Here is a 13,948-nt window from a genome sequence, read left to right on the forward strand (position 1 = left end):
CCATCAATATACCATCAGGCGTATGTCCACATACTCATTTATCACTTTGAGTATGTTCATATACTAATTCTAAGATACTTCAAATAGATACATGCGAAAAATTTCAAGAACATCCCTGTTTTTTTAAATATATTATGATTATACATTACTATTATATATTAAAAATAAGTATGTCCATATAGTCCATGTATGGTCACATATCTAATGTATATATCATCATATATTGTCTAGTATGATCACATACTTCATGTACATACTCTTTGTTGGGTCAGATACATCATACATCATGAGATATACACGTGGGAGTAGCTACAAGCGAGTGTAGAATGGATTTTTCCATATATATAGGTTAGACAGCCCAAGGCCGGGGATCATCTGCCCATTTCCATATACAAATTGAACTGCAGATATTTGCATTTAAATAGTTTCAATGTGCAAGAGAAGTTAAGAACACACTGTACAACTTTAAATAGTTTCAACTTTTGCATTTAAAAGTGAACAATGATATTACAGTAACATTGAATGAATACAAAAAAGGAACACCTGTATTTTAATTACATACGACACATATCCCAACACCCAAAGAAGTAATATATACTCACTCAAACGTATGAGAAGTAATGTAGCTGTAGTTTATTGTGTAGAAACAAAATAACAGGCCTTCAAATCACACAAGACGACCATGCATCCAACAACTTGTTGCAGTGTCAATGACTTAGCATTCTTCAACTCAGTGCTTGGCCGGAGGATGGTATACCGGAGTCGGGGACCCATATGTAGGCGTCGGTGAACTGTATGTAGGCGTTGGGGGGTGGTATTCCGGCTGAGGTTTGGGCATGGGCTCTGGCTTTGGCTTTGGCGGCACAGGTTTCTTGTGGAAGTGATCGAAGAAGTGGTGGTGCTCGTGCTCCTTGTGGAAATGGTCGAGCCAGTGCTTCTTGTCGGACAAGTGCTTAGTAGGAGGATGGTAGATTGGAGTAGGAGACCCATACGTGGGTGTTGGAGGGTGGTACTCTGGCTGTGGTTTGGGCTCCGGCTTCGGTGGAACAGGCTTCTTGTGGAAGTGGTCAAAGAGGTGGTGGTGGTGATGGTCCTTGTGGAAGTGATCAAGCAACTTGTCGAACAAATGCCTAGCTGGAGGGTGGTAGATCGGTGTCGGAGACCCGTATGTGGGCGTTGGGGGATGGTACTCTGGCTGCGGCTTGGGCTCTGGCTTTGGCTTTGGTGGCACAGGCTTCTTGTGGAAGTGGTCAAGGAAGGGATGGTGGTCATGGTCCTTGTGGAAGTGATCAAGCAATTTCTTCTTGTCGAACAAGTGCCTCGCTGGAGGATGATAGATAGGAGTTGGGGATCCATATGTCGGCGTCGGGGGGTGGTACTCCGGCTGTGGCTTCGGTTCCGGCTTCGGCTTTGGTGGCACGGGCTTCTTGTGGAAGTGGTCCATGAAGTGCTTCTTGATTGGACCGCAAATGGTTACCGACGCGCACTCTGCCGATGGGTTGTTTGTCTTGCCAGGCACCACCACGAAGTGGCTCTCGGACTGTGGAACGATCCGGGAAGGCTCCTGACCGGGACACGGCGTGCCCACCGCGCTGTGCAGCTGAGCAAAGCAGTCAGCGCCGTGGAGGTCAGTGGTTAGCGGAACGTTGAATGCGCCAGAGCCGTCCAGCTCGCCGACGGCCTTGCTCTCGTAGTCACCTTTACTATTCTTGCACTTGATCGCCACCTGAAGACCTGAAATGAATAAGGAAAAAGCACCATTGGTACCTGCTTCTAATCTAGTCATTATGTTAAGCATGACGTGCTAATAACGTTATTACAGCATGCAAAATTATGACATATATATTCGTTCATCAGGTACCTTTGAAAGCCGCCTCGGCCTTCAAGTTCTTCCGCGTGCAGTCGGCACATTTGGCCAGGCCGACGATGACAGATGCCGCGTTGCCATTGGCCGCATTTGCGATGGCAACTACCATCAGCGCGGCGCAAACGCCGAGGAGAAGCCCCCGTGGTGCCCCTGCCATGTTTGATGATGATCCGATGAAAGGACGACGAGGGAATGCAACGGCTTATATAGGCGTGTGATGCATCGATCATTCAGCTCGATGATCGAGAGATGAGGCGCCAGCACACATGCATAATATTGGCGCCGAAATTGCAGATCGGGAATTAACGCCGCTCATTTGAGTTGATCAATCTCTGTCCCATTCATTCATCATGTACATGTCCAATCGGTTGGTAGTAGTTTGAGTTGTGTTGGTTACGTTTGTTGCATGCATGCAGCGCCCAGTACGTGCATAGTAAGGCTTTCCTTGGCGACATCGGAAAAGCAAAGTTGCTGTAAAGCGTGCGTTCGGTGTTCTGGAGTACTGGACAATAAATATGCAGGACAGCAGTACTTGTGTTTCAGAAAAGGGACAGTACTTTCAAAATGTACATACAAAATAAGTTCTTTCCTGACCTTATATATATGTATCCATATAGTGTTGCAGTTACTTTGAGTACTGGTTTTATACCAACTGGCCAAAACAATACACACTGTTTTGTATAAAATAGTAGGTAAAAGATTATTGTAACAGTGCCGGCCATACTGTTCTTCTTTTTTACCTTCTTATAACATATATATTTGAAAACTCATCGGTTACTAATCAAGGTGCAGGCTGCAATTTCAACCTTTTCGATTGTATATAGAACATATAAGACGATACGGACAGAACTTTGTTTGTTAGACCTATAAACCTGACAGTTTTTCCAGGTACGACATGTGGCGTGGATGGTCCCAACCCAACTCCCACCTCCCAAAGCTGTAGTTCAAAACGACAGCACAACTGCACTGCCACATCATTATGGTCAATAAATTCAAGAACGTGCGCACCGAGGATTCTGTCAAACCTACCGAAATTTCGTCCGTGGCGAGTAATCAAGAGGAAATCTAATGTACCATGAAATATACCCAAATGAAATGGAACGAAATAAAATGCTCTGTCTTCTAGGCACTTGTACAAATGACCCTATCACCGCCAGGTCAAAAACTACATTACCGCCGGTTCTACGACTTGTTGGATTAAGACCGCCAGCGATGGATTGTGCCATCACCGCCGGTTCAAGAATTGCCCCTGATTTTTTTTTCAAAAAAAAAGACAGAAACTTCCGCACCGCGTGCCGCGCGGCCCGGCGTCTACCGGCGCGCCACGTGGCAGCTCCACGCACTTACTCTGTCGGTGTTGTACAACCAAGCCTACTTAGGGATACATCAAGGTAGTAGATTATAGGCAACAAGCCACCAAAATCAAGAATTCGATGGTACAATCTACACAAGGTTTAGACAGGCCTGGGTCACGTGTTGCGTAATACTATATATCCTGTATGGTGATTTGAAATGCCTAAGATCGGTCTTCTATTTGAGGGGGTCCTTGCTCGCCCTTATATAGACTCAGGGACAGAGTTACATGGAAATCAAGCTTGGTACGAGCCTAGGAAATCTCCCTGAACTCTATGCGAATAGTTTCCTTCTGTACCGACTATTCCTACTCGTATACAAGTACTTTACATGATATCACGGTATGGGACATACCCCATCCGTTATATAGTACGGATCTGTGCCACGTAAGCTATCCTATGGCCCCAAGTCTGATAAGCCCTCGTGCTCTTCGTAACCGAGTAGTACAGGCTTCGAGTACTCTAGAAGTCATCCTTGAGTTCTTCAAACTCCTCCTGGAATGCATCTTCCAAGTAATTTTCTGGATGCTCCAAGGATGTGTTGTGCTCTTGCCCGAGTAGGTTTTAAATAATCAGAAATAATCTTCATATATGAAGTGCGATAAAAATCGCACACCATATGGAATACCCCCGATCCTTAAGTTGGCTCGAGGGTTGAGGATCTAACTTAAATATTGAATCTTATTTGTTTTCCAAATAAAATTGAAAACAAGCTGCTGATGACATGTGTCCCGCAACCCCCAGCCTTAGATCAAAGTATCAGATTTGGAAAAAGGATCCAAAACAACATGGCATGCATTTGTAGATGTTAAAATAATCTGATATGATGGTTAAAATAGATTACTCGTTCATAAATTTGAAACCCCCCTTGTTCCGGAATGAAATCTCTAAAAAACGGTTAAGAAAATAACTTCCTGATACAAACCCTAAATTACCGCTCAAAACAGATCTTATCCCATAAAAAACATCTCATCTTCCAAAGAATAACTCTTTTGACTCTTTGCTGGTTATTTAACTGCACAGTCACTTAGATAAAATTCACACTTTCCCTGCTCTAACCCTTTGCCATCCTCAGCTTCTACGCTGCTGCCGCCTCCTTTATCAGATCTTCTCTTCTGATCCAATCCCCTCCCCTCCGCCCTTGGAGATACTATTTTGCCACTTTCCCCACACTTCACGCGCACCTCCACACCCTCTCTCTGAAGCCCTCGAGCGTATGCAATCAAAGCAGCCCGTGACTTTCAAGATGGGCAAATCAAAAGTCACCAACCAAGGAGAGAAGTACAAGAGGGCCGGGAGGAGGAGTCCAAGGCTGAGGCATCATGTTTTGGCAAAAGTAAGTGCCTCGAATCTGATTTGCAAAGTGTGGTAGATCAGGATTTGTTCCAGAGTAGGGAGATAATCTTGTGGCGCCTGGCTAGAAGAGATTTCCTGCCCTAAGAGTCTTCATCCGAAATTGTTCTTTTCTAGCATTTCGTTGAGTGTGGACTGGTATTGTCGTCTAGTGATTTTCTCTAAGGTCTTCTTTATCAATATAGCCATCAGATTCACCATCTTAATCCCAACTCCATCCTCCACGTTGCTATCTTTGTGCACTTATGTGAGGCTTTTCTGGGCATCAAGCCCCACTTCCATCTTTTCACAAATCTTTTTCCTAGTGAAACCCCAGCCCAGCCAAAAAAAATTAACAGTATAGTTGGAGGGCGGGTTTCCAATTGAAGCAGGGCAGAGACAATAAACATGTTGAGTCCAAGCTCCCAAGTAGTTTGCCCGGGTGGAAAGACCAGTGGTTAAAGACCAGTGGTTCTCTATTGGAAACCGTGAGCCATGTTGCCTATCAGGGAAGACAAAGCACCCGTGATTGTACCTGAGTGGATGGAGGATCCCCCAGGGAATGTCAAGGAGAAAATACTTGAACTGATGATCAAAGTGATCCTAGATTATAAGGAGATGGGAGTCACTGGGCGTCCGTTGTCTTCAATTGGATGTGGAGGAGGATCCAGCCGCTGCAGAAAAGGGATAAATTCAGTTGGGAGTACTTGGGTACCCAAGGTTCCTCCTAATTTTCTGCAGAGGTTCTAGCACCATTAGAAGCACTTAAGAGGACAGACTGAGTCCTGTTGGATGTAATTGTTGTTCCATACATCCCCAAGCTGTTCAGTGCAAGCAATCCTCCAAAATCGTAAGATTGAGTTGCTGTTTCCTTTCATTGATTACTTTTGTGCACCTGCTGATATACTGATATTAACACGTGCTGCTTGTAGGAAGATATAAATTTATATAGGAGCATGACTCCTCATCCTGATATTGATTGCCCTAATTACCTCAAGCCGAGGCATATCACCATGTCGTTGGACTCTGAAAAATAAGTACCGGAAGATGAACCCAAAGCTTCATCAGAGGATGATGATGCCTATTGGTATTTTATAGCAGCACAAATAAATTCGCAAGTGAATATTCTAGGGTATCTTATCTATAGAGGAATGTTATTATATTATCTGTGGTTTAAATTCATCCAAGGACACCATGCTATATATGTGGTTAAGGGTAGAGATGATTTCTATGGCTTAGAATCCAAGGACACCACGCTATTCTAGTTGTTTACTTCGAGCTACCAACTTCTCCTAGATAAAAGCAATCGTGCTCGTCAGGAATAAGAGTGTGCTCGTTACCAAAGACAAAGCCGATGAGGTTCAGACCACATCGGTTAACATAGTTTTTGTCTTGCCGATGAAATTTAAAGCTCCATGAGATGAAGACATTGAGCAGGCCATGGCAGAATTATCATTGGATCCTGTTGAGGCCACATTTGAGAAGCCAAAAGATAAGAAGCGCAAGCATCTAAATCCATTGCTTCTCAAAGGGTTCATCAACGGCAAACCAATGACCAAGATGCTTGTCGATGGAGGTGCTGCGGTGAATCTCATGCTATATGCGACATTCAAAAAGCTCGGATTCGGGAAGAAAGATATAGTCCAAACTGAAATGATGCTGACTGATTTTGAAGGAGATGTATCAACAACATGAGGTGCGGTTTGTGTTGACTTGACAATTGGGAGAGAAACTCTACCCACTACATTCTTTGTCATCAAAGGCAAGGGATCATATGCTGCACTCCTCGGTAGGGATTGGATTCATGCCAACTGTTACATTCCATCAACAACGCATCAGCGCCTGATTCAATGGATCAGAGATTCTGTGGAAGTGGTCCATACTGATTCATCTTTTGACGTTGCTGCAGCCGACCCTGAAGTCTGGCATGGTGTTGGCATGAAGTGCATATCTGGTGAAGCCTGGCAAGGGGCACCCCGAAGTTGGCTGATTTCAAGCTGGAAACAGTTCAGAAATCGGCTCGGAAGGTTCGTCCTGATTATCCAGAACAGGACAGGAGATAGCTGATACAATGCATCACCTTTAGCAGAAAAATAAAAGAAAAATAATGAAAGAAAAGAAAAGGATTGGGATTGCTTCAGTACGGATGGACCATCTTTCATTCTAAGAGCAAATCCTTTTGTAGCCAATACTATGTATCGTTGCTAAAGATTGATGATTCAACAATTCCGCAAAGGTGAATTCATTTTGCATAGCCGATTGTTTCGAGCATTGTTTGTATCCTAGCCAATATGACATGTATCAACCTTAGTGCAAAAATATCAGCAAAACAAATCTCTGATGGCTGAATGGCTTGGCTTTGATGTTACCTCATTTATCAAAAGAATTTGATTGAAAATTTTCTTATCCATGGTTATTATGATTGGCTACATTGATGATTATTCAGAAGAGGCATCTACCAATTTCTGGTTTGTCGTATCGTTTCTTATTTGACAATTGGTGAATCAATACCGGAAATTGGAAGATAAAATGGAGTTTCATGGATGTCGATTTGCCAATATGGGTTGGAGTGAAGATATCAATCGGATTTGGCAGTATATGTTGTGGCCAATTTGCTTCATCTGAATTTGGCCAAATTTATTCGCTAAGCGATAAAGCCTTGGTTTGGATATTTGATCAATCAAAGTCGGAAGGGTTATCCTTGAGGTCAAATCAACGATCAAATTCAGTGGTTCTTGGTGTTATAGTTGTGGTTTTCTTTAGAAATTGATGAGTTTGATCAGAGGACCTACGATTTGGATTCAGAAGGAAAAATTGTGATGGCAGATTGCTTGGTTGGTTGCAGAGGGTTACATTTCAGTCATTCTTAGTTAATCAAGAAATCTTGCTTAGTGATGAAAATAATCAGAAATTTATACACTGAAACATCAGAATGCAATAGAAGAGAAAAAGAGTCGATTCATTCATCATTAGTTATATTTACAAAGGGCCGATCTGAATGATCAGGCGGGTACATCGGCTAGTTACTAATATGACTAATCTACTCATCAGCGAAGACATTGCTGATTAGTGCATTAGTATCGACTTCTCTGCCGATGATGGAGGCATCCATGTCGAGGTCGCCAACTAATTCCTCGAAGTCAGCCTGCTCCTCGTCTTCTGGGAAGACCGGGTGCAAAGTCCAGAGGTCGTTTCTAAATCGGGTCTGCACCACGGCCGGGGCAATGGTGGCTCCTTCTCGGACTTCGTGGCCGGTGACCTCCCGGACGCAGTCGGGGATGTCCTGTAGGCAGCCGGCGACGGTATTGCCTTGTGCATTCACAACATCTGTGGCGGAGGCTGCGGCGGCATAAAGAGCCTGAAGTTGCGATTCTAGGGCTAGAGAAAAGGGTGGAGATAAAATCAAATGAGAAATTAATGCCGTATCAAATGAGGGTTATTTAGATCGAACTAACTGCTACCCTCGCATCTGTGGTGACCAGTTGAGCGCATGATGTCAGTGCCATGTCTTCGGTGGCTGTGTGAGCCTCCCGAGCTGCTTTCAGATGTGCTTCCAGTCACCTTGTCTTCTTAGATTCTTCAGAATAATTGCTGTGAGCTTCATCTTTCTCGCGAAGGAGCATCCTGATGAGTTCTCTGGTTTCTTCATCCATGCCATGAAAGGGGCCAGGCAGCTCTGAAGAAGAAGAGTGGGGTGGTGTGCTGGAAGCTTCATCATCGCTAAAGCAAAGGAAGGTCAGGAAACAAATTTGCAACTGCAGGAAAATAGGGGTTGAGAAGAAGCAAAATCAATTACCCGTGGCGGCAAGCTGTTAATGGTTGGCTAGAGGGACCCCCACCGGCGTGCTTGTTGCTGGCCATTATGTAACGTGGAGCGACTAGGGTTTTCTGGAGGAAGAAGGAGGCAATAACTTTGGCGGTTGACGGAGCTTGGGTTTGCTATTTTGGAGTTCCCTATTTATTGTGACCCAAAAGCAGGGCTGGAATCGGCTAAGGGAGATGGAACGTCTTGATCCGGTGGTGAATTGAAAAGAAAATCAGGGTGAAAATACGGAAGGTGTACCGCTGCGTTCCAGATGAGTGGCCAGGAAGATGAAAAACCAGTGGCAGAGTTTTTTGGCATGCCGCTTGCACAGGAGGCGAGGAAACAACTGTGTGGAGTCGGAATCCGCGCGGAAGAGAAGGGAGCTGATCGTACTGTAGGAGAATTTTGGGAGTAAAATTATATTTCACTCCAAAATTGGGGGGTATGTGTTGACATCGTTTTTTTGGCACGTGTCAATCTTTGAGCAGGTGGTTGATTGGAATGGGCTGATGCTGGACTGAAGATAAAGCCGGAGCAAAATGGGCCTTTGGGCAAGAAGGAAGCATCGTAGCCGATGGGGCTAAGGAAGTAGCCAACACATGATGTTGGTAGCTTATCTTTAAGATTTTTCAGTTTGTTTAGTTAGGCAAGTTTGTTTCACATCAATCAAGTTGTAATCTCGTCGTATCGGTAAGGGAGGTTAGGGTTAGGCTACAAATAGTAGACCGCCGGCATTTGTAAATTCTTATCAACCACATCCAACCAAATACTTTACCTTTCAATGCATCTACTTTTTCGTACGGCATCTTTGCCCTAGTTGCAGTAGATTTTCTCTTTACGAGTTATTCTCAGCAGTTATGTCATTCGCTTGTTGAAAAGTTCTGAGTAGAGTTGCATAGATGGGTTCAGGTTGATGGCGCATCGCTTCTTCCTCCATCTATGGTGCTATAATTTATCGAGCATGTTGAGTCCGTCCGTCGGGACTTAATTGGTCACAATTTACTGAGTAAGTTAGATCCGTCCGGCGGGATCTAGCTTATTCACCAGTTATTGAGCAATTTGCATCCATCCGGCGGGGTCTGATTTGCTCACTAGTTATCGATAAAAGCTAGTAATCTGTTAGGTTAATCTTTATCCGTTAATCTGGATTTTTACTACTTTTATCACCAAAAGTAATCGACATCTGATTAGATCTTGCTAGGTTGACCTATTTAATCTAGGCTATGTTATCGACATCTGATTAGATCTTGCTAGATTAACATGGATGAGATCGTGTGCTATGTGTGCAGTGAGAATGGGCACTTCATCAAGAAATGTCGCAACTGCAAGGGCAAGAAAATTCATCAAGGGCAGGAGTCTGCCAATGTGACAATTGGTGATCCTAGTAGAGGCTCTGGGTATGGTAATTTACCTACTGTATTTTCTGTTTGTCAATCTAATGAATGGTAGATAGATACAAGATATTCATGTTTGTGCTGATATCTACATGTTTTCCTCTTACCAGGTCGCACGAGGGTCAAGCGTGATGATGGGGAATGGATCGCATGCTCCTGTTCTTGGTGTCGGTACGATTGATCTGAAGTTTACTTGGAAAAGATCGTGCGTCTGAAGAACGTACAGCATGCCCCCTCAATAAACAAGAACCTCATTAGTGGATCCCTCTTGTGTCGAGATGGATTCAAACTGGTAATTGAGTCTAATAAGGTAGTCATCTCTAGGTTTGGCCAATTCATTGGCAAAGTCTACGACAGAGGAGGCTTGTTCCGCTTGTCCCTTGCTGATTTTTGTAATAAGGTTGTGAACAACATGTGTGATTCAAAAAATTGTGAGTCTGATATATGGCATTCTCGTTTGTGTCACATTAATTTTGGTTGTATGTCTCAGCTGTCCATTGTGAGTTTAATTCCAAAGATATATACTGTCAAGGGTTCTAAATTTCAGCCTTGTGTGCAAGCAAAGCAACCTCAAAAGCCTCACAAGGCTATAGAGGAGAGAAACTCGACATTATTAAAACTCATACATTCTGATATTTGTCAGATGAGTGGTGTGTTGACAAAAGGAGGTGAAAAATACTTTACAACCTTGATTGATGATGCAACGAAATTCTGCTATGTGTACTTGTTGAAAACCAAGGACGAGGCTTTAGATTTCTTTAAAACCTATAAGGCTAAGGTGGAAAATCAACTAGAAAAGAAAATCAAACGAGTAAGGTCAGATCGTGGTGGAGAGTACTTTTCCAATGAGTTTGATTCTTTCAGTTCGGAGAATGGAATTATTCATGAATGAACACCACCATATTCGCCTCAATCCAATGGGCTTGCCGAAAGGAAGAAATGAACATCGACTGACTTGGTAAATGCCATGCTAAGTACGTCCGGTATGTCAAAGGCATGGTGGGGGGAAGCTGTCTTAACAGCATGTCACGTTCCAAATAGAGTTCCCACTAAGAACAGTGATATCACTCCTTACGAAGGATGGAAAGGAAGAAAGCCATCACTTTCATATTTTGCGCACTTGGGGCTGTTTGGCCATGGTAAATATACTAATAAATAAGAAGCGCAAACTTGGGCCTAAGACTGTTGGTTGTGTCTTTCTAGGATATGCACATCACAGCACAACTTACAGGTTTGTCGTGATCAAATCAGAAGCACCTGATGTCTTGGTAGATACAATTTTAGAGTCTTGAGAGAATTTATTTCCGATGGAAAAGACACATAGCTTACCTAGTTCATCAAACAATATTCCTGAACCCGAAACTTTAGTTGAGCACTCGCATGATAATAATGATGATGACAGTGAAATAGCTCCTCGAAGGAGTAAGAGACAAAAGATTGCAAAATCCGTCACTGATGACTTCACTATATATCTTGTAGATGATACTCCCACTTCCATTTTAGAGGCATATGCATCTCCCAATGTAGAGTACTGGAAGGATGTGGTTCATAGCGAGATGGATTCCATTACAGCTAACGGCACATGAGAGATAATAGATAGACCACTTGGCTATAAACCAGTCGGATGCAAGCAGGTGTTCAAGAAAAAGCTCAGACCTGATGGTACTATCAAAAATTACAAGGCTAGACTTGTGGCTAAGGGTTATACTCAGAAAGAAGGCGAAGATTTCTTCGATACTTATTCACCAATTGCCAGATTAACTACAATCCTCGCACTACTGTCCTTGGCTGCCTCACATGGTCTTCTCATACATCAAATGGATGTGAAGATAGCTTTCCTTAATGGAGAATTGGATGATGAAATTTACATGGATCCGCCTGATGGTTACTGAATCTTTGTATGGCCTGAAACAAGCGCCAAAGCAGTGGCATGAGAAGTTTGACAAAACTTTAACATCAGCTGGGTTTGAGGTAAATGAAGCTGACACTTTTGTGTATTACCGCTATGGTGGGGGTAAGGGAGTAATACTATGTCTGTATGTTGATGACATATTGGTATTTGGGACAAGTATTGACGAGATAAATGATGTGAAATCATACTTGTCTCAAAATTTTGACATGAAGGATTTGGGAGAGGCAGATGTGATCCTTAATATTAAATTGATAAGGGATGAGAATGGGATTTCTCTTTTGCAATCGCATTATGTGGAGAAGGTTTTGAGCCGATTTGGCTATATGGACAGAAAACCATCTCCAACTCCATATGATCCTAGTCTAATACTTCGGAAGAATCAAGGAAATGAAAAGGATCAATTAAAATATTCCCAAATTATCGGCTAACTGATGTACCTAGCTAGCACAACTCGACCTGATATTTCCTTTGCTGTAAGCAAACTGAGTCGGTTTACTTCAAACCTGGGAGATGATCATTGGCGTGGGTTGATCGAGTTCTGCGCTATCTAAAAGGCACATTGAATTATGGAATTCACTATTCAGGATACCCTAGTGTACTCGAAGGATATAGTGATTCAAACTGGATATCTGATGCTGATGAGCTCAATGCCACTAGTGGATATGTATTGGTGGGGCTGTTTCATGGAGATCATGTAAAAATACGATCTTAACAAAATCATCTATGGAAGCAGAGCTCACAGCCCTAGAAACAACCACTACTGAAGCAGAGTGGTTGAGAGAACTGTTGATGGACTTGCCAGTGGCTGAAAAGCCAATTCATGCTATTCTCATAAACTGTGACAATCAAATTGTCATTGTGAAGGTGAGAAGTAGTCAGGATAATATGAAGTGCAACAAACATGTGAAGCACAGATTGAAATCTGTCAGGAAATTGAGAAACTCCGGAGTGATAGCTGTAGAATATATCAATACAGCTAAAAACCTGGTAGATCCCTTTACCAAGGGAGTTCTTGAAAAGCTCATGAAGTGAGACAAGAGTAAGACTCATATGCTCCATCCGCGGGGTAGTCAGTTGACAGCCAAGTATCAGCTAAGGCCTCAGGTAAAACTCTTTCACACCAAACTGCCAATTCAAGGCCTAGTCCATTGTGCAGTTGTGTTTGAGTGCAACTTGGGGTTCTAGGTGGATGTTCAACCTTAACTGGTCTCCACCGAAACACTGGTATATAAACAACGCTTTGGTACTTTGAGCAATTCTGTTGTGCCTTTGGGATCTGGTGGGGGATTGTTAGAAGATTTGGGCCTTGGGCCAAATAATGATTCGAATCAATCCAAAAGGCCCACTCATGTATGCATGGTATGGTGGGAACTTTAGTCCCATATTGCTTGACTCGGTGGAGTGAGACCAAATTATATAGTTGAGTTGTGCCACCATGGTTGAAGCTATAGAGGGGAGGAAAAGGAAAAACACACGCGCGCTCTTGCACACCTTGCCTTGCCACGCCCCGCTGGGTCGGGCCGGGCGCAGGCGCCTGGCACCCGCATGAATGGTCTGGCCAATTCTGGTCCTTGCGTGGGCCTGCCTGTAGCTTCCTTTTGCCACTCTATTTTTGCATGCATAAGAGCTAATTGCACTAGCCAATTATGGTAGGAAATTATCTCTCACTTAATGGCCGGTGATTAATGTGGTTCCTTGATCACCGCGGGTTTCCTTAAGTGCATGATTCGAGATCCATATGAGGATGAGACATCAGCCTCATTCAGTACCATGTTTTGCCTTCCGTTCCATTGCGCTGCACTACTCATTATCTCCCCCATCCCATCGCTGATGTGCCATCGGCTGCGGGAGAGCATGTCCCCGAAGCCGGCGTCGTCTTGTGTCCCTGCACGGGGTAGGGGGCGTATCAGGTTTTTGGGAAGCGTTGTCATGACTGCTCACTGTTTGTCTACGTCGTCTTCGCCTTCACCGCTTCTGCCTGCATCGACTCACCAGACTCTACGTCACCCATCGATAGAGCGCTTCCTTGTAAGTCATTCTCGAAAAACCCCATGATGAGTAGATCGGATCACCTATTGATCCAAATGATCTTGTTCCTAGATTCTACTGTCAGTAGTTCATGTCTCTTGTCTTTTTGTGATCTGATAGTATATGTATTTGAGATAGGAATGCCTGCTGTTCATGCCATGCCTAGAATACATGTCTATGCAATATTTATCTTTCATGCTAGAATTAATTTATTCATAACACTAAAATGCTGTTATTTCCAACAAGCCTATCTCGTTA

At 43.5% G+C, this 13,948-nt stretch overlaps 1 protein-coding gene and 1 long non-coding RNA gene across 2 annotated transcripts; one reads left to right on the top strand and one right to left on the bottom strand.

Annotated features, from left to right (window-relative positions):
- Nucleotides 1-458: 458 nt before the first annotated feature.
- On the bottom strand, nucleotides 459-2,061 carry LOC120691058 (extensin-like). The gene is made up of 2 exons (XM_039974021.1): nucleotides 1,862-2,061; nucleotides 459-1,734 (listed from the first exon to the last, which is right to left on the bottom strand). The coding sequence occupies exons 1-2, from the start codon at nucleotides 2,022-2,024 to the stop codon at nucleotides 731-733; spliced, it is 1,167 nt and encodes a 388-aa protein (XP_039829955.1). The 5' UTR covers nucleotides 2,025-2,061; the 3' UTR covers nucleotides 459-730.
- Nucleotides 2,062-4,288: 2,227 nt separating this feature from the next.
- On the top strand, nucleotides 4,289-10,215 carry LOC120687541. The gene is made up of 3 exons (XR_005680777.1): nucleotides 4,289-4,555; nucleotides 9,646-9,753; nucleotides 9,861-10,215. It is a non-coding gene; the product is annotated as an uncharacterized LOC120687541 (long non-coding RNA).
- Nucleotides 10,216-13,948: the final 3,733 nt, after the last annotated feature.

Source organism: Panicum virgatum, chromosome 9N, assembly GCF_016808335.1.
Source record: "Panicum virgatum strain AP13 chromosome 9N, P.virgatum_v5, whole genome shotgun sequence".
Lineage (NCBI taxonomy): Eukaryota > Viridiplantae > Streptophyta > Magnoliopsida > Poales > Poaceae > Panicum > Panicum virgatum.

Coding starts and splice junctions, on each gene's coding strand:
- LOC120691058 (XM_039974021.1), bottom strand. CDS start 2,024: ATGGCAGGGGCACCACGGGGGCTTCTCCTCGGCGTTTGCGCCGCGCTG. Junction 1,735..1,861: donor GGCCGAGGCGGCTTTCAAAG/GTACCTGATGAA, acceptor TATTCATTTCAG/GTCTTCAGGTGGCGATCAAG.